Source organism: Agelaius phoeniceus, chromosome 1 (genome assembly GCF_051311805.1).
Source record: "Agelaius phoeniceus isolate bAgePho1 chromosome 1, bAgePho1.hap1, whole genome shotgun sequence".
Taxonomy (NCBI): domain Eukaryota; kingdom Metazoa; phylum Chordata; class Aves; order Passeriformes; family Icteridae; genus Agelaius; species Agelaius phoeniceus.
In genome coordinates, this window is record NC_135265.1 from 145,941,605 (window position 1) to 145,961,956 (window position 20,352).

At 38.9% G+C, this 20,352-nt stretch overlaps 1 protein-coding gene across 2 annotated transcripts in view; it reads right to left on the reverse strand.

The window, feature by feature from the left end:
• The window catches only part of ADCY8 (adenylate cyclase 8), a 116,180-nt gene that overhangs the window by 85,546 nt on the left and 10,282 nt on the right, over positions 1–20,352 (reverse strand). For both annotated transcript variants that reach the window (XM_077189043.1, XM_054632042.2), the window contains exon 2: positions 426–575. In XM_077189043.1, the coding sequence (XP_077045158.1) occupies positions 426–575 (150 nt within the window). The remainder of the gene's footprint in view (positions 1–425; positions 576–20,352) is intronic.

Sequence of the window (20,352 nt, forward strand, 5' to 3'; positions counted from 1 at the left end):
TGCTCAGGAAGAGCAATCCCAGAGCCCATGGCACAGGATTGCATCCAGATAGTTCTGGAGTATCTTTCATTTGGCTAATGCAATTTTTAATATCTACAACACTCTGAAACATGACATTCCCCAGCTTAACCCCTCTTGCGTAAAGAAGAATTTTTAAACACCTGCCAGGTGCTCTTTCATTTGATGGCCTCTTCTGTGGGAAAGGATGATGAGCAGCCACTCTATTCATCCTGTTTCCTAGGGGAAATCTTTTAGATGCCACATCAACTCGATTCACACCAGCACAGCAACAGCATAAAACTCACTTAACATGCACAAATCAGGTGCTATCACACTGGAGCCAATAAGGCCACAAAAGCCTGGTCTTGTCCAACTATCAACACCAGTTAATAGAAAACCAGGAATGTTTTTCCTGGTGACCATACCTGTCGCTGGTTTTCTGTCTCTAGTCTCAGCCTGGCTTCCACGCATCTCCGGGTCTCCAGGAAGGCTTGGCGCTGTGCTCTGTCTGATAGGTAGCTAATGAAGATTCCTGCAGTGTTCATACACATAAATAACACTGCCTGAGCTGCAATCTGCAATGAACAACAAACCTTCATTAGACAGCAGAAGCAAAAATATCTGTTCAAAAAAATGAAAAAGATAAAGGCAGCTTTGTATGCTGCAAAAATAGCAGTTAGGAAAGTTTGCATAAAAGAATGTCTCAGATCTTAAGTAGGGACATCAACTTTGTAAATTGTCTCTGCCTTGAGGATGAGATATGCAGTATTTGGGGGCATTAAACTCTGGTTGAACCACATATTATGTTTCCAAAAATTGACTCACAGAGCTCTAGCCAGGACTGATTACAAATGTAATTAACAATTTGTTTTTGCACTGCCTTTTCTGCAAGAGAAACTTTGTGATTTGCTCCATGGCTTTAGTTTGGGAAGCAAGCCATAATAAGGAAAACAAAGAATATCAGTTAGCTATGAATTAACATCAGTGATAATAGTTATTGTATTATTAATATCAGTGACATTATTTATTGTATTATTATCAACCAAATAAAATACATTCATTTTCAGCTGATGCTGGAGCACAAATTTACACAATCTGAATTCTGAACCATTCAACAGGGGAAGCTGAAAGGATAAGCAAATTCTTGCACAGCCAGTGCCTGTGTACACAGACTTTTTCTTTGCTGAAGTCTACGCAAGAGCTGAACTGGTTTTCCTTGTAGAAGCTGCGTCACAGCTTCTTCCTTTTCCATATGAACTCAAGAGAGCCAAATGGGAGTGGATCCTTGGGCAGTGTAAATTTCAGGGGATTACTTATCTGTCATTGACCTTTCTTTGTGCTCTGCATGTTTGTAAGGAAGGGCACATCAACACCATTGAAGTGAGGATTGGTTGGGAAAGTGAGTAAGAAACTGGCAGCATTTGACTGCAGCAGAGAGAGGAAAAACTTCTGCAGCCTCAGTACCTTTGTCCTTCTTCAGCCTCAGTACCTTTATCAAATATCTCATCCTTGTAATTAGTTGAGATTTCAAAGGCTTTGATAGCTATGGGTGATACATACAGGATCACAACAACACCAGAACAACCTCAGCAAGGCACATCAAGTGTTCATAGTTCAAGATACTCTCTCTGGTGGTGGAAAATGTGATGCTTTGTCAACAGTCTTGAACACTCCAGCAATCTGTGATTGTAGAACATTTTGGGATAGACATTGTATTTTCTTACTGTCCTCTAATAATCAGTTTTCCTAAAATTCAAGTGTTGTTTGTCCTATTAGAGGCCTCCCTGATCTCATTGTGATGCTTTGACTCAGATCTGCAGGTTTCATTCTCCACAGTCATGTGGGTTTGAAAGTGAGATCTGATATCAGACCAAAAGCATCTGGGAAAAACTTCACCTTTTTATATTCCCGTATTTCTGAATCTGGAATATTGTTCTACTATAGTACAGGGAATTAATTTGCAATTTATGTGCCATGATTGAATAATAATGCATATCCTGGCTCCAGAAGAAGTTTTGTTTAACCTTTTCCAGTGGTAGATGTCTAGACAAGGCTTGTGAGAAGTAGGGCATGATTAGCATGATCTGTGCATCTCCCTGTCTTCCAGGATTCTCTAAGCTGGAGGTGGCATACTCAGTGCACCTGCACAACTTTTCCTGATGCCTTTATTAAGTTAATAGTACATTTGGCTCCTATGTCACTCAATAATAAAGATTTTTAACAATTTAATTAGGTCTTTTGTGATAAAACTGTTTCCTTTTGTTTCCTCTAATTCACAGTTTTATAATTTCTTTGAGTGCTGCATCATGTTTATGAACAGTGAGTAACCATTTCAAATTAATTAGCTGGTCACTGTTCCTGATTTTTGACTTAAAACATAACCCCTTACTTTTACTTTTTAAAAGGGGGGAATTTGAGGCTCTTTAGTCACTCTGCATGTATCACTATTCTCTCTTTGCACTTTCTGCCTTTTTCCTGTTATCTACCATATCCTGTTTTACTGGAGACATGTTGCTCTGGACCAGCCAGCTTCCCCCAGACACTCTCTGCCTTTGCTCCAAGATAAATCAGGGAAGGCAGTAATTTACCTATAAAATAACTCCTGGTGCAAGCTACTAAGAGGAGTATGATGAGACTCTCAATCAGAACTAATTCAGAACTGAATTGTTCAGCAGGACAACTGAAATCAGCTGTGGGAGGTTGAGGAGTCAACTTTTCAAACCTTTTTGACTGACTTTTAACTTTGACCTGGACTGTATTTTCACATATACTAGGAAGGTTAGAGTAGAGGGTGAAAAAAAAGAAAATCTCTCCAGAACATTTGAAAAGTGAATTTCATCAGTGAAATCAGTGAATAGGTGGCCTTCTTCGCTCGCAAATTCATTTGCAATTTCCTCATGAGCCCAGTTCAGTCACCCATCTCTGCTAGTGCTCAGGACTTGTTCCACTCCCTTCAGCAGATCTCCTTAGAGAAAATGCACTAGAACTTGTCTTTCAATTAGATTTCATGGGTACATAATTTCATTTGGACAAAGGGAATAATGGAAAACATGTTACAGGTAAAACAACAGCTTATGCAGGGGCAGAATTGGCTTTCCTGACACATGGTAGTCTGATTGAAATCACTCCACGGAGTAAAGCACTATGACTTGCCAGGCATACTAATCTGGGGCTCTTGTTAATAAAAGAACTAAATGACATATAAGACTTGAGTCTTTCACTGCTGTTCCTTTTTTCTAGAGCTTACTGGGGCCAATTTCAGAAGTCTTGGAGGATTTTCTACAGCCTATCAAGGCTACAAGCCAGGACAGACTCTGTTTTAGACTCTGTTTTTGAAGATGAACAGAGTTTCATATCTTTTTGACTGACCTGAAAATAATCAATGCTCACACAGTAGGGAAGCTGAGGTATAATGTGAAAAAACAAAATACTTTCACAACATTTATAAGTTTATTTGTACCTTTCACAGCACTTAAATAACGAAGAGTAGCAGCACAGCAAGTGATCTTAAAAAGCCATAAGTGATGTATTTTGATTTTTAATGGGGCTCTGAGGAGGTGTGCTTCTTGAATATTTAAAAAATGCAAAGGTACCCTTCACCACACTGTTTGGGGATATGTCTGTAACAGACACAGTGTAACACCACTGTCCCTGCTGAACCTGCAGTTACACATAATCACATAATCGGATAAACAGAGCTAAAGGAAGTTACTTGAAAAGATCACTGAGGCAGTAGAATCACAGAATCACAGAGTCATCAAGGTTGGAAGAGACCTTCAGGGTAAGCCATTCCAAGCATCAACCCAGCAGCACCATAATCACCCTTAAATAACATCCAAGGTTCCACATCTAGACGCCTCTTGATTCATTTCAGACTCCACTGCCTCCTAGGTCAACTTATTCCAATGCCTTACTACTCTCTCAGAGAGAATTTTGTTTCTAACATCTAATCCTGGCACAATCTAATTTAAGACCATTTCCCCTTGTCCTTTCACTTGAGACATGGCAGAAGAGACTGACACCCACCTCACTAAAATCTCCTCTCATGCAGTTGTAGAGATCAATGAGGTCTCCCTGAGTGTCCTCTTCTACAGATGAAGCAACCCCTGTTCTCTCAGCCACAGGACACGTTTTCCAGACCCTTCACCAGTTTTATTGCTGTCCTTTGGACATGCCCCAGCACTTCAATGTCCCTTTGGAAGTGAGGTGCCCAAGAAGAAGCAGCCATTAAAATTCTTACTCCAAAACTCTGCTCTTCATTTCTCATAGGAGGTGATTAGAAGCTTAGCTCACATAGAAATCACTTGTCAAATAAATGGTCACTTATGAAGTGTCCTCTATAAAGGCACCTCAGAACCCTTTGAAAATCATTATGAAAACTAGCAAAAATGAAAAGATATGAAAGATGATGCAAGTCAGACAAGTAAGCCTAGTTTAAATTTGACAGAATTGAAATAACATCATTTTTGAAATGATTGAAATAACATCATTTTTATCTGCCACTCATATAAAAAAAGTCTTTGCCAAGACAGGTGAAACCAAGGAAACTTTTTGAGTTGATTTGGGAAACACCAGGTTTCAAAGAAACAACTGAAAACACCGGACATGGCTCATCAGGAAGAAGTGATAATCAAAGCAGATACAATGTAGTAATGCAAGAGAACAGGAGAGGGAAAATTCATTGAAAATATGGTAAAGTAACTCCTGTGTCTGTTGTGAAGTGGTAGGTAATCAGCTACAGACAGTTTTCAAGGCAGAGTTGAATCTAGGTCAGGAAGCAGGAAGGTCAGAAGGGTAAAGGTGAGATACTGGGATAAACACAACAATTCTTAGGCATTTCTGCTATTAAGAGCACCTAATTGAGTTGGCCTTCCTTAGGAGTTTACACAGAATCCTGTGAGCTTATGAATAACTGGAAGCAAGTTAAAGAAGGTTTGGAAAATGTCAGAAGTTTCAAGACTTCAAAATCATAACTGAACTGTGTTTTAGGTTTACCACGATTTCCCTTTTGAAATATGAAGTTAATTTAGAGCCATAGGGCCAGCCATTAACAGATGTCTATGGAGTGTGTAGTGATTGACTGAGTTCAGCACCTCTAAAGAACACATAACCTGAGGAAAAGTGAATATTTATGAACATTCAACAAACCAAATGGATTGGAAATATGTTGATTGATAGACAGCCCTAAAAGATTGTAACTGATGTAACTTCATCATGAAGTTGAGACAACAACAGCACATATCCACATGGAAAGCACAGTAGAGACAGAAGAGAGAAAGCTGAAATTACTCTGAAAACCAGGACAGCAAACTTGTGTGTTACAACCTCAAGTGCAGAAATACACTCCAGAATGTTTAGCAGAAATAAACCTATTATTAACCTCTTCAGCAAGCAATTCTTTTCTGCTGCGTAGAAACAGAGCAGTGTCGGGGCTGATGTCACCCAAACACATGTGAGAAGTAAACAAGTGGCTTTCAATGTAATCTCCAGCTAGTCATTCTCAGGGTTTTAGAAACAGATTAGAGTATTTCTTGTCTGTTTTGGAAAAACAGGGAAAGTAAACCTGTGCTCCTTAGAGAGTGTTTTCAGCATGTGCCACATAAAGAATTGGTTGCTATGGTAATTATTATTGGATAATTAAGTTTGGAGAAGCATTTTGATTCTTCATTAGTTTTTTTAACTAAAAATAGAAGTTCACCACAAGGTTGTTTTTTGTAATTAAAATGTCTCAGAAAATGCTCTCTCCCTTCTTGATCACTGTCTTTTTTGGGTGATTTGAGGGAAAATAAATGCTTTCATAAGAACTTATCACCAGGAAAGGACTGAGAGCTGCACAAGAAGACCAAAATGCTCTACTTTCTCTAAAATAGGAACATCTGGCATCACAGACTCTACGGCTCTCTCACTGCTGGGCTGCAGCAAGCCTCTCTCTCCCACTGAGAGTATGATTTTATGAATCAAAGCTCTTGGCGGAGAAACTAGTAAGTACCTGTTTCTCTGTACTGCCTTATGCCCACCTTGATCCCTCAGTACAGCTTCCCCTTTGCCGTGCCAGATCAATTATTTGTGGGACCACACTGTGAACTATATCAGGGAATTTAGCCAACTTAAAAAACAAACATTTGGTGTTGGCCATATCTAGAGCAATCATCTGATTAAGTTCACAGCACAGCCTCCACAGGAAGAGGAAGCATGTGAACATTCATAGCTGGCACTGCTGCCAACTCATTAAATGGAAATCATTGCTGCCTTATTGTTAAATCACCTTGTGAAGAGTGTTCTTATTCCTAAGGTTCACTCATTCTGACTTCTCCTGGGTCTAACTGCTAAATTCCCCTGGCTGTGATAAGAGGCAGTTTTGTTTGGTTTCGTTTGTGGGTGCATCTTCAGTAACTTTTATTGGAAATCAATCTGGCACACAAAGGTGCCTAAACTGCTGCCTCGACTTTCTGGAAAACTCAGCTGTGCCTGATCCTCTCTACTTTCCAGTGCATAAGTACAGCAGATGTTTAACTCCTACTCGCAGCTGGAGTGAGTGCTACTCTTTAATCTGATCTACATACACGTACTTTACTGAAAGACAGAAATACACCACACCCCTGGGAAGACAGGGATGGAGAATAGCATAATGATTATTTATGGTAAAGTTAGACAAGCACAGACTATGATGGCTAAGAACAGCTTTACCCCACCCACCCTAGATTTGCTACATGTGAAAGAAGCCATTTGTACCAGTGTCACCATCTGATTTCATGTTCAGAACTGAATTTTGTGGTTCAGCTGTGCACAGCTCCCATGGGAACATTGGCTGATTCTTCAAAAACTCTGATCTTATTTATGCCTCTAGGAGAGCTGAGACCTTTTAAGATGCCTGATCTTGCTACTACTAGAGCTGTCATTAGAGAACTTCACTGTGTGCTTAGGAACTGTCTGGCCTTTAAGGTGCATAAAATGTGCAGCCTGCAAGCAGGTTGGCTCTATCAAATCATAGAGTCTACCACAAGAAATTATTATATAACCTTCAATGAAAACAACTGATTTTCAGACAAAGTTTTCTCTACCCTTTTGCAGAATATTCTAACATGAATTTTTGTCCTATTAGTAATTTAGAAAACAAAAACCATTTTCCCTCTGAACAATGACAAGTTTGCATATAATCAATTGTTCCAGTTCAAGATAGTATTTAAAAATATGTATCTTTAATATTCAGGAGTTTGATTTGTTATTGGAAAAAATAGATGCATCCTCTTTTGCTCTTCCTGCCATTGAATTCATTATTGATTGTCTGATTAAGTTGCCTATAAATATCTAAAGCCACACAAATTTACTAAGTCAGCTACCAACTATGGCAAAACTTTTGCAACATGGTGTGGTACAAGAGATCTTCCAAGAAAATAATATCAATCATAAAATATCAAAATTATATCATATATCATTTCAGACACATAAGGACTGACATAACTGAGGGATGCAGAGGCAGCCAAGCAAATACATAACCCTGCTAGTGCCATTGAGCAGCCCCAAAGTTTCAACATATCTCCTCCTAGTCCCCTTGAGTTTGTCTAAAATTTAGAGTTCAGGAATAATTTTAATAATAAAATAAATCTATTCTGGGACTTTGGATCTTTTTTTGGTACTTTTCTTTTTATAGATGTTAAAGAGACTAGACATGACTGGGACAATGTCAGTGGTAGGGTCATAGCCCATGCATACAGGGGAATGAACAAAGATAGGAAAATTACTTTCACTTTTTAGAAACTCTTTTCCATGGCTAAAAGGTATTTAGCTGAACACTCTGACACTTACCTAGGAACTGATCCTGAACTATGCAAGGAAATCTGGTGATCACATCTCCAGTTCACTGAGCAGCAGAGCATGCTTTTGTCATCATTTTGTATACAGAATGCTGTCACCTCCAGATATCTAAAATGTTCCCATTTAGAAAAAATAGTCTTGTCTTTTTGATGTGAATAACTTTCTCCATTCAGTGTTTTCTGTGTGTTTGTTAGGTACCTTTTTCCTCTGCTTTGAGACAGTTGTATTGCAGGGCAATTACAAGGAGAAATCTAAAGGCAAATCTTCCAGACATAAATATTTCATTGCCAAAAAACATCACTTTGTTTGGTGTGTTTTATAAGGTAACATAAAGGGCTCAGACAGGAATCTCTTCTCCTCTCTAAATATATGTGACCTTGAAACCAGAGCACATGTACTACAGAAATACTTAAATTACCTGTGCTGTCTAACCAGGAGATCCTGCAACAACACATAAAAAAACCCAGCAAAAAACAAGGCACAGCACAACATCCTGTGCAGTAGAGAACACTGGAAGCAGCCTGTGGCAGTCAGGGAAAAATTAGGAAACAGAGAGATAGTATTTCCCAGTTCATTGCTCAGAGGGGAGTGCAAAGCAGCTGTTTCTCTTCCTGCTCTTCCATATTTCAGATTCATGAAGCTCCATCTAACTCTCAAATCTTCCCTATACTTTTCTATTGCCAGTGACAATAAATTGGGAGGAGCTGTTGTTCCCTCGAAGGCAGAGAGACCCTTCAGATCAACCTGGACATATTAAACATCTGGGCAATCATCAACTGTGTGAAGTTTAACAAAAACAAGTACTGGATTCTGCACCTGGGACAGGGCTGTGGAAAGAGACCTGGGGGTCCTGGTTGATGGCAAGTTGAACATGAGTCAGAGGTGCCCTGGTAGCCAAGAGTGTCCTGAGGGGCATCAGGCCCAGCATTGTCAGCTGGCAAGGGAGGGGATTGTCCCGCTCTGCTCTGCACTGGGGCAGCCTCACCTCAAGTCCTGTGCTTTGGGCATCAAAGATATTAGAAAGATATAAAGCTATTAGAATATGTTCAAAGGGAGGTCATGAAGATGGTGAAGGACCTAGAGAGGAAGACATACGAGGAGCAGCTGAAGTTACTTGAGGAGACTGAAGGGAGATGTCATCACAGTCTGCAGTTTCCTCATGAGGGGAGGCAGAGTTTCAGGCACTGACCTCATTGCTCTCCTGACCAGTGACAACACTCAAGGGAATGGCTTGAAGTTATGTCAGGGGAGGTTCTGGTTGGATATTAGGAAAAGGTTCTTCATCCAGAGGGCTTTTGGACCCTGGGACAGCCTCTCCAGAGAAGTGGTCACTGTGGTCAGCCTCAAACCTGACAGAGCTGAATGAGAATTTGGACAATGTTCTCAGGCACAGAATGTGATTGTTGGAATTGTCCTGTGCAGGGCAAGGAGCTGAACTTCAATCATCCTTGAGGATCCCTTCCAACTCAATATTCTAGGCAGAAGCTGTCCACCCTTACAAACTGCATATTTACTGTTCAAAACAAATATCAAAGTAATTATGTTCAAAAAGTAGCCACATCCCATTTAAAGCTGCTTGAGAAATAAATTACTCTAGCTGAAAGTTACAACATCTAAACAAAGATTTAAAACAAATTAATCTGAAATGGGGAAGTATACCCATGACTTCCTGGATATTGAGAATTAGAAATAATGCCTCTGGGTTTTTTTTGAAGCAACCCTTACAAAATATTACATTTTCCCCTTGCATTGCATGCAAGGATATCTGAGTTGTAAATAACTGTCTCCCAGTAGAATTGTACTGTACATTTGAGGACCAAGCATTAAACATCATCTCACTGACAAAAATTCCAGCTGACACTTGGTCTGGAAAAGTCTGAGAGCATCACTGAGTTTAGGATGAGCTTGGAGAACCTAAAAGTAGGATGCCTAAAGTGAAAGTCACTTCTGGAAATTTTCTTCAAATTATTACAATAGTTTTACCTAAGTCCATGTCAGATAGCCAAAGAAGAAAATTCTTAGTGGATCCCTTATCAGATGGTGCAACCACTTAGGAGTATTGGAGGAAAAACCCCAAACATATCAAAGATGTTTTACAGCAGTGGAAAGAGTTTCACTACATTTTAAGGAGATGTGAATTATGTAGTGTGTGTTTCTGCTAGGTATTTTTGTGGTGTTGTTCTGCACAGCTGTTTTCATTGCTCTGGATAATGGCTCTTATCCAAAGTAAGATGTCAAAGGGTGACCAATAATTATGTTTGTGGGGCTGACAGCTGTTCCTCTTTTCTGGCATATGTCATTTCCCTTTCCATCGAATAAATTATGTTCATGTCCCAGAAATTACCTGCAGGACATACTCCATGGTTCTTCCCACTGGAACCGGCAATTGTCATAATTTGTGTGCAGGTGACCCTGCCTTGGTGCATTCCACAGAGCTCTAACAACAAGAGAAGCTTTTTGTTATTCTTCCTAGTTATGGTAGGCCAGGTTGCATGTATTTTCCTCTGGATTACCAAGGTATGTCCATAGGACAAAGAAAGAAGCAAGATTCTGCAAATTGTTTTTCCCTTTTGATATTACAATGGAAAAAAAGTAATAGCAAAATGTAATGATCTGAAATTACTCTTGAACTCTTTATCAAGAAATAGATAACCTTATGAAATCCACTCTAGTCTGTGTCAGAATGAGACTAATACCTATTAAAAAGTGATTTAGTTTAACTGAAATAGTACAGAGAATACTGCTAATGAAAAATACATGAGGGATATCACAGTGTCGAGTGTACTTTTCCAAAACCTGCTTGTATTCTGCTGGGAAGCTCTAATAATTACCTGTGTGTGTTAATCAGTGATACCTGCTGGCAAACAAATTATCCCTTCCAGCTGTTCTTTTTTAAAACTATTGACCTAAAATAATAATTAAAAAAAGAGGCCAAAACAGTGATGGAAACAAGTCTTTACACTTTATTATTAGCATTTTTTACAGCAGGCCAATCTCAAGGCTAGGTTTTCCCCAGTTTTGACCTGTTGCCGTTTTGCATGGGTGTCACTGGTGATGGAGTTTGCCCATTGAATTTACAGCTGATTGATGTGTGAGACAGCAAGAATCAACTTAGACTCCCCAAATCAGGTTTTAGCTTTGCTAGACCAGAAATACTATGGAAAATATCTTCTGCCTCCAAATTTCTCATCATGGCTGTTCTGCTTCCACTTAAAATTATTTTTTGAAAAGTGACCAGAAAGCTCCAATAAAAGAAATCTATATTCCTGTCTTATTTTTTCCCTCGGTATCTCCTTTTGTTGCTGACTGTGATGACCTGAAAACCAGGAAAAGACAGAACTCGGCAATTCCATTTTTAGAGTCCTTTCCTAGCAAAACTTTGAAAAACCCCAAAATAAAAAAACCCCAAACACCTATTTTCTTAGATGTCCCTGTTGAGCTGTAAACATGAGACTAGCACTTCAGAGAAATCTTGGGCATATTAAAAGAAGTAGTTGTAGTCTGACTTCAGTGTACACAGAATTTCAGGCACCCTTATCCACACTGAGAACCATGCTGAGGCCTTGGGAGACTTAAGGAAATGGAGAGCCCAGGAAGATTTGGATGAACTTGTGAGGAAAACTTTAGAATGGCTGGGGATTTGTAATAGGGCCCAGGAGACTTTGTCCTCCAGGGCTGAACTGAACATGTCTTAGGCACAGCAGATGACATGAGTCATTCAATGTTAAACAGGGATTTTATTGATATCTAATGTTATTTGATATTTCCTTTAAAGTCTGCTTTATCAAGATTTTTTAAGCTATCATTTAGGGATACCCTAATATAAAATATTAGGAAAATACAGAAAGGACATGGGAGCAAATGGAAATGTACCAGACAAAAGCCATGAGAGGTTACAACATTCCAGACCTGCTGGATTAAAACTTTATCTCAGAGAGTTAGGCGAGGACAAACATTTTCCTTTGTGAAACCTGTGGGTGTTGTTCTGCTATTAGTCATGGTGAACGCTTCAGTGTGGTGAGCTAGAAGAAGTCAAACTGACATCAAAAGTACAGAGAGTGCTGTGGAAAAGAGTTTATTCAGTCCTTGGCTGACAGAATATACCAGAGACAAATAATGAAGGATTAGGCTTCTCCTGACACTTTGCTAGCAGAGGAGACATATAGTGCAGGATTCATTTTGCACTGACAGTGGTGTGATTTAGGACTAATTCCTTTGAAGGCAGTGGCTTATTCTGGTTTAAAACAAGGATGGGATTAACTTCAAACCCTGATATTTACCGTGAGCCAAATTCTCCTTGCCTGATAATACAAGCCATGCCTTTGTTTTCCCTGCTTGTATAAGCAGGAGAAACAGAAACTGGACTGTTCATGGAATATTAAATAAATGACGCAAAGCAAAACAACCTCTGTCTCTGATGTTGAATAATGAATCCTGCTGATACAAGGAATGCTGCTGGAGACTGTTAAAACTTGGTGGACATAAAATAACAAGAGAAGCCCCTCAGATTATTTACATAAGGATGGCTGGGTACAGGATTTGATACAATGCACAGCCATGAATGATGTGGACATTTTTGCAGTTTGGGTTGTGTAAAGGAACCAACTCAGTAGCAAGGTCAGTGTTTACCTGCTCACACAGAAGCTGATTGTCTTCAAAGGGAAATTTTCTTGAGCAAAACAGTGTTTGGTCTTAGTGAGTATTTAGCTCACAGATTTAATATTTAAGTCAATATCACTGTAGTCAGGATACATAAATATTGTGCTCCTAGGAGCACTCAAGCAAACCAGTGCTTGAAAAGAAATTGAGTGTGGTTTTGGACATGCTGGCATATGAATACCAAGCCTGATGACACTGTGTTTTGTGGCACAAAAACCACCCCATCATTTCAGCCAGGAATTAGCTGATAAAGTTGATTTCTTGCTGGAATTTCAGGCAAGGGAGAGAACATTACTTCTGAGCTTTAAAAAAGAAAACCAAAGACAAGCAGTTTCATAAATTGGTCTTCCAACTGGTTAATATTTTTTGAAAGCCAGACAGCTCTAGTAGTTAAATTATGAAAGGGTTGAAGGAGAAAGGTCACAGGTAATGACAGAGTTCAATGACACTTCATTGAGTTTAAGGCTTGATCCGGATTCCATCTGTTTGATGGAGATATTCTCCTGACCCTGATGGTTTTTTAAGCATTCTCTTCCAACATTCTTGATCTGTTGGATATCAAAACATGAGTGAAATAAAGCATTTCAGAAATCCTAAGGAATTGCTTATGGCTCCTTCCTGATAACAATTTGAATATTTTGGTATCCCTGCAAGGATGAAATCAGTTCTTACTGCACAAGTTTTGCCACTCAGCCAGTTAGCATTGATCAGATTGTTTCAAATAGAAAAAAAAAAAAAGAAGAGAAATTTTCTGTCCTTAAATTAAAATAAGGCTCCAGCATGTCTGTAGACAGCACCATGAACTCACTAGTTGCTGATATAAAGCTGATATCTCACAGCTGACACTGTACAGTAGCTACGTGTGTAATCTATATCAAATTCTAGATAGAAACAGGAACAAGTTCAAATGACTTCTCTATGTTGTCATCCTCATGAATATTCACATCCATTTGTCAGCATGATTAATCATTATATGAGTACAAGCCTTACATATTTTTCCAATAAATACACCATGTAGTAGATCATAAATTACTTTTTCCAGGCATTTTGGTCTTCTTTCTTACCTTCTGATATGCTCCTATATAGTATTTTACAGAGTTTACAAAAAGGACTCTAAATCATGCCAGTTATTGCTTTTAAGGAGAAAAATGTTGATTATAGAAGTAGAACTATGTGACTAAGTGCCCCACAAGATGATATTAAAAATACAAGTATTGGGGAACAACACCTGGAGACAAGCAAGATAAATATGGAGAACCAGAACAGTTTTATGAAGTGCTAATTTTAAAAAAGTGTGTGTGTTTCTATGTTAAAATTTTCAGTTCTTGGAAGAATTTGGAAAAACCCCAAACTCCACCCTCACATCTTTTATATTTCCCTAGTAAGCAGTAAAGCAGTGCAATTGCTGCATTTCTGAAAACCTCAGACTTTTAGGTGTGGAAATGCCTTTCTTAGGCTGATAAGTGTCTGGTGGCCTCCAGAAGGGAAAATGTGGCAACACAGAAATATTTAAGTTTCAGAACACACCTGCAGCTTGTGGGAAGCATGTGGCACTCCTCAGCTCCCAGTTCAACTGGAAAACTGAAATGGAAGAGTGATTGCCACTCAGAGCTGCAAAATCTCTCCTCTGGGGGGTTTCAGCTCATGCTGACTCAGTATTCAATAAAAACTCTTTGCTGGATGACAAGACATCTAGAAAAATGCATACACTGTCAATCAGCTTTAAAATTATTATTATGATGAATAACCCAGGATGTCCTACCTTTACCTACCACCTGACTTCCACTAAGAACAAGAGTAACTGTATTTTGCCTGTGTGTTTAATACCATCATCCCTCTTGAACAAAAAATCCAGCATAATTTGCAAAGTACTCATTTTTCAAAGAGAGTCCCGTGTCTAGCAGGAGTAGAAATGGTTGTCTGAGAATCTTTCATTAAAGTTGTCTGAATAATTACTCTGAATGACTACTAATGATTTTGTAGTCTGTGAATGAAAGCATTTTGCTGAAAGAGTGAATTGCCCTTCACGACATGAAAACTGGATTAAAATATCCTGCCAAGGTCAGAGTTTATTGCCCTTGAAGAGAACATTAGCCAACAGGTTCCTCAAGTTAAAATTGTCTGCTACGAAGGCATTTCTCTTTATTGGAGAAGGAAGGAAATATTTTGTGTCTGTTCCACAGTAAAACCCCAATTCCCTGTTGGTGTCAGAGCAGGATGCTCAGCCCTATGGAGGGAGCTCTGGTACTGCAGTGACAGAAAGTATCCTCAGGTCAAATCAACCTGTTGGGGGTGTCACACATGGAGAAACTTGGCAAGAGACAAGATGTTCCATGAGCATTCCCAGAGTTTAGATGGATTTTTAGATGCAAAGTTAGAGACAGGACTCTTCCACCTCTTAATGATGCTCCAGGTACACAGGTAATCAATCTCTGTATTTACTTATGTATTCCTATATTGTTTCCTTTATTTTCATGTGCACCACATATCTAGGAAGAGTCCTAAAGTCAGCTGTAGTCCCAAAGATTTCTGAGATGTATCTTTTAATGTACACAATGAGTGCAATATTTGCTTAGAGCAGGAACATCCAAGAAAATTCTTATTCTTTATAATTAAGTGGTATATGCACATTTATACAATAGAAAGAATCTAAAATAACACTGCTCCTCTGAATATATTTATGTGTGTGTATATATATATATATATATATATATATATATGCACACATAAATATATATTTATTTTCATGGAGATAGATAGATAGATAGATGATAGATAGATAGATAGATAGATAGATAGATAGATAGATAGATAGATAGATATCCATGAAAATAAATAAATCTGACTAGGATAATGATATAAGATGAGGAAGATTAAAGGTGAAGTGAAATGAGCTGATGATGATCTGAAAATTTCAATGGGCAAAAATAGCTCCTATTCAATCAATAAATTCACTCTTTGGTTTTTTGGCTTTGTAGTTTACATGACTTTATTAGCAACACAGCCTTTCCACCAGTTGTTACTCTCTTGGAAGAGACAATCAGATTCTGTCATTTTCTTGCACCATATTATTGGCTATTATTTGATCAAAAAATTCTGTAGCAAACCACAAATATAAATACCCAAAGCTGTGGCATTTCAGGCGACATAAATTAAAATAATTCAGAGTAATCCATCAGCCTCAGGGCAGCAATCATTATATATATGAAATTGTTTACTTCTTTTGAAACTGGGGGTGAGAACACTTTGCATCATAGTCAAAATTAGGAGCAAGTTTCATTTAATTATAGAAAGTAGGGCACGAGAGGACCTTGATAAGTCACTTAACCCATGCTCCTAGGTCCTGGTTATTACCTAAATCACTCCTAAAAATTGTCTCACTAAACTGTTTAATTATACCTCAAGGTAAAACCTTCCAAGCAAAATGAGGTTATTGAAGATACTGTTATTAGATTGTTTTTCCAAAATTTCTTGTTCTATCTAATGTAACTATTCCATGGAATAACTTAACCCATCATGTCACAATCGCTCATAGATGAAACAAAGAGCAATTTATTTCTTCCTCTCTGTAGCAACCCCTTCCATATTTGAAAGTTGTCACAGCTGTCTCTTCATTTTAGAGTGATCCTCTATCCTGAGAAGAAATGAAAATAAGCAGGATCCACAGCAACTGAAAACAGTATTTTTAAAAATCATCAGTGCTTTTTTGGCAGAAGGTTAGTTTCTACTTTTCTTTTTTTTAAGGGAGAGTTGTTGGATAGATGGATCTGTTGCTCAAAACATTGTTCTAACTTTGGTAGACTGACTGCCTGAGGGTAAAGCTGCCTCCAGCTTTCTTTGGCACTTAAGACTGCTGAGAAAGCCCTAGGGAGACCACAGTACACACACACACACACACACACACACACTCTCACATTTATATCAAATTAACATTAACATAGCAATCGCACCATGTGAAACTGAGGGATTGGTACTGGTTGAAGAATTTATTTTTTTTTGCTGGTAGAAAGAAAGACATGTCTTACTAATATTTTTCAAACTCTTCCACCTTATTTTTCAAACTTTTCCACCTGTAATATTGCACAGACCACAGAGATCTAGGAAGTGGAGACAGAATTGTTACCCAAAAGAAGCATGGAGGAGCATGTATCTGATGTTTGCTGTAAGCTTGTGCTCTGGCAGTGCTTGATGTCCATAGATGGGGATGGGGAAGACAAGGTTGCTGCTTTGAACTTTGAACCATGCGATGGTGATAAGCCCATAAAACAAATCCCATGAAGAAATGAGAACTGATGACATGTGGTAGACTCTGTAGTCTTAGGTTTATGGTTAGATTTGATGATCCAAAGTGTCTTTGTCAGCCCAAATGATTGCATGATTCTATGACACAGACCTGCAGGCAAGGCCCTCCCATGACTTGGGGCTAGAATGGACTGAAGTCTGTGCAGAAGGCACAGCATGTAAACCAGGTGTCACCCTGTGATCACAGGAAATGTGCTTTGCACATGACCATGTAACCTTGTTCAGTCTGGGTTCCCATGTTAGGTCTGCCCTCCAGATCCTCAGTAGATCTTTGTATCTGCATTCTTGAAACAATACCTGTACTGCTACCACAGAATGGAAAGGGCTTCTGGAGATCATATTGTCAGATCTCCCTCAAAGCAGGATCACCTGCAAGCTGCTTAGGATCTTGTCCAGTCAGATTTTGAAAATTCCCTAGAATGAAGACTTCACAACATCTCTAGGCAACCTGTCATAGCACTCATTCACATTAAGAGTAAAAAAGGATTTTTTTTATGTAGAAGTGGAATTTATTGAATTTCAGTTCATGCACATTGACTATCATCCTGTCTCTGGGCACTGCTGAGAAAAGTTTGTCTCCTTACTTTAGAGTAATCTATTCATACATAATTATCAGATTACCACCCCTCACACACCCCTGTTCCTTCTCATTCCAGCCTGAACAGTCCCAGCTCTCTCAGCCTTTCCTCATTTGGCAGCTCCTCATAGCCCTTCTCTGGACTAACTCGGTAGCTAACCATCTACCCTTCCATGTTTTGGAGACCACAAGTTTTGTACAAAGTCTGCAAGAAAATCTGGGGGTTTTCTGTGTATTTATGTGTTTATGATTTGGATATTTAATGATTTCCTTATTTGTAGGATACTCTAGCATTTTCTTTTTTCCTTGTACTAAGCTTTGACTAAACACCTTTCAAGCTCTCTTAAAATCTGCAGCTTCTGAATCCATATTGCTGTTAGCCAGAATATGACAGTTTGATTTCCAGATTATAGTTTAATGATAGTAATTAGAAAAAACATCTCTTAATTAATGGTGTGCATATTTTCCATTTTTAAATTGCACCTATAAACCATCTTCAGATATACACAAACTTTAGGGACATAGTAAATATTATTTTGACTTGCAAATGTAATTACTGAGCCTGAAAGCAAGTTACAAAAAAAGGAATAAAAGCATGAAATTTCACAGCATTACTTTTGCTGAGTATTTGCATCATATAATAAAAAAATATGTAAATCTATGAATTGGTCTGAACCTTTAGAAATTTAAATATTAAATCTTACTAGATGTATACATTGCTTTTAGATTAAGAAAAACAACTAGGTCAAGTCAAAGTAAAGAAGCTTTGCATTGCAAAAGAAAACTAGAAGTGATCTCAAATCCTCTTCCTTCTTGTACACCACCAGAAGTGTTCTTTAATAAATTCACTTGGATAGACCATTTTTAAACTCAGTGTGGAAGTTAGCATGTTCTGGTGTCATGGAAAGCAATCTGGCCAGCAAAGTTCTGTTAACTGCTTGAAGAGGAATGGAGCAACTACCTTACAATCGTTGTACAAAACCTAGGGGACATTGAACAACTTAAACTTATACCAATCTTTATGCATATGAGAGTTTTTCTTACACTCGTTCTCCAAAGTCACATTGCCTTGGAGAGTTCTGTACTTAAAGCTTTGATTGTTGATGAGATTTGAAGTAACTGAATGCTTGTGTTACATAATATACCAAGCAGTGTTATCAAAGAGGAGTGGTTGTCATCAGAAAATGTACCTTAAGAATAACCAGACACAAGTACTTTTACAGGGAAGAAAGTAATAAGCCATTGAAAAAAATAATTTCTAAGAAAGAAGAGCTATTGAGATTATAAGATTAATGGGGGCCTACCATCCTGTACCATCACATAGAAAATAGGAGCACTTCATGTGCACTTCTGGCATTTCTTACAGCCTCTAAGGTGGCTAATGGAACACAGCAGACAAAAGCAATTCTATTAGCACAAATTAAGTACATGTAATAAATTCTTCTTTTCCTATTGTTGTCAGCAAACTGCTATTACTCTCAGGATTGCAGAGAACATGTAAATTGTCCTAGCATCAGTCAGAGTGGCATTTGCCTACATTTGGAATGTAAAAATGGTTTTACAGCAATTTGTTGAACTTGTAAAGCCCTTTAGGCAAGTTTCATATGACTTAAGTTCTGCTTAAGTCTCAAAAAAGAATTTTCACTGGCTTCTCTCAAGGAACTTCAGATCCTTGAGGAATCTCCTGTAAATCTCCCTGATCATTTTGAGGTATAGTACACCCTAAATGTTTCAAGAATAAGTTACTATAAAGAATCATAGAATCAGTTAGGCTGGAAAAGACCTCTAAGATCATTAAGCCCAGCTGTTAACCCAGCACTGCTAAGTCCATCACTAAACCATGTCCCTAAGTGTCACACCTACATGACTTTTAAGTCCCTCCAGGGATGGTGACACCACCACTCCCATGCACAGCCTGTTCCAGTGCTTGGCAATTCTTTTGATGAAGAAATTTATCCCATTATGTAATCTAAACCTCTCCTGGGGAAATCTGAGGCCACATTCTCTAGTCCTGTCTCTCATTACTTGGGAAAAGAGATCAACCCCCACCTGGCTACAGCCACCTGTCAGGCAGTTGTAGAGAGTGATAAGGGGTCCCCCGATTCTCCTTTTCTCCAGGCTGAACACCCCCAGACTCCTCCTCAGACTTGTGCTCCAGACCCTTCCCCAGTTCTGTTGTTCTCTGGACACATTCCAACCCCTCAATGTCTTTCTTGCAGTGAGGGGCCCAGAACTGGGCACAGGGATTTGAGGTGTGGCCTCACCAGTGCCAAGTACAAGAGGATAATCTGTGCCCTGGTCCTGCTGGCCACACTATTGCTGATCCAGGCCAGCTGCCATTGGCCTTCTTGACCACCTGGGCACACCCTGGCTCATGTTCAGGCAGCTGTTGACCAGCAACCCAGGTCCTTTTCCACCTATATGACATCTCCTTTTACTGGTGGCTGTTAGAGTCACTGATGATCAGGATAGAATAGAATAGAATAGAATAGAATAGAATAGAATAGAATAGAATATTTCAGTTTCATGGTACTTATAAAAGCCAGCTGCCTGACCACTTCAGGGGCCATCAAAAGTTAAAGCACATTATTAAGGATATTGTCCAAATGCCTCTTAGATCCTGACAACCTTGGGGCATTGATCACCTCTCTAGGGAGCCTGTTCCAATATTTGAACACCCTCTGCGTAGAGAAATGCATCCTAGTGTCTATTCTCTGACTTCCCTGGTCCAGCTTTGGACCATTCCCACATGTCCTGTCAATGGATCTCAGGAAGAAGAGTTCAACATCTCTCTCTCTCCCCCTCCCTTCCTCAGGAAGCTGTTAGAGAGCAATGAGGTCACACCTCAGCCTCCTCTTCTCCATACTAGAGAGTTCTTAACTTCTCCTTATAGGACATACCTTCCAATTCTGAAGAGAATGATGTGGAACAAGGTCTTTAAAGAAAGAATAAAGTTAAATGCATGCATTCCCACTATATTCAATGGATTCATATTTCAA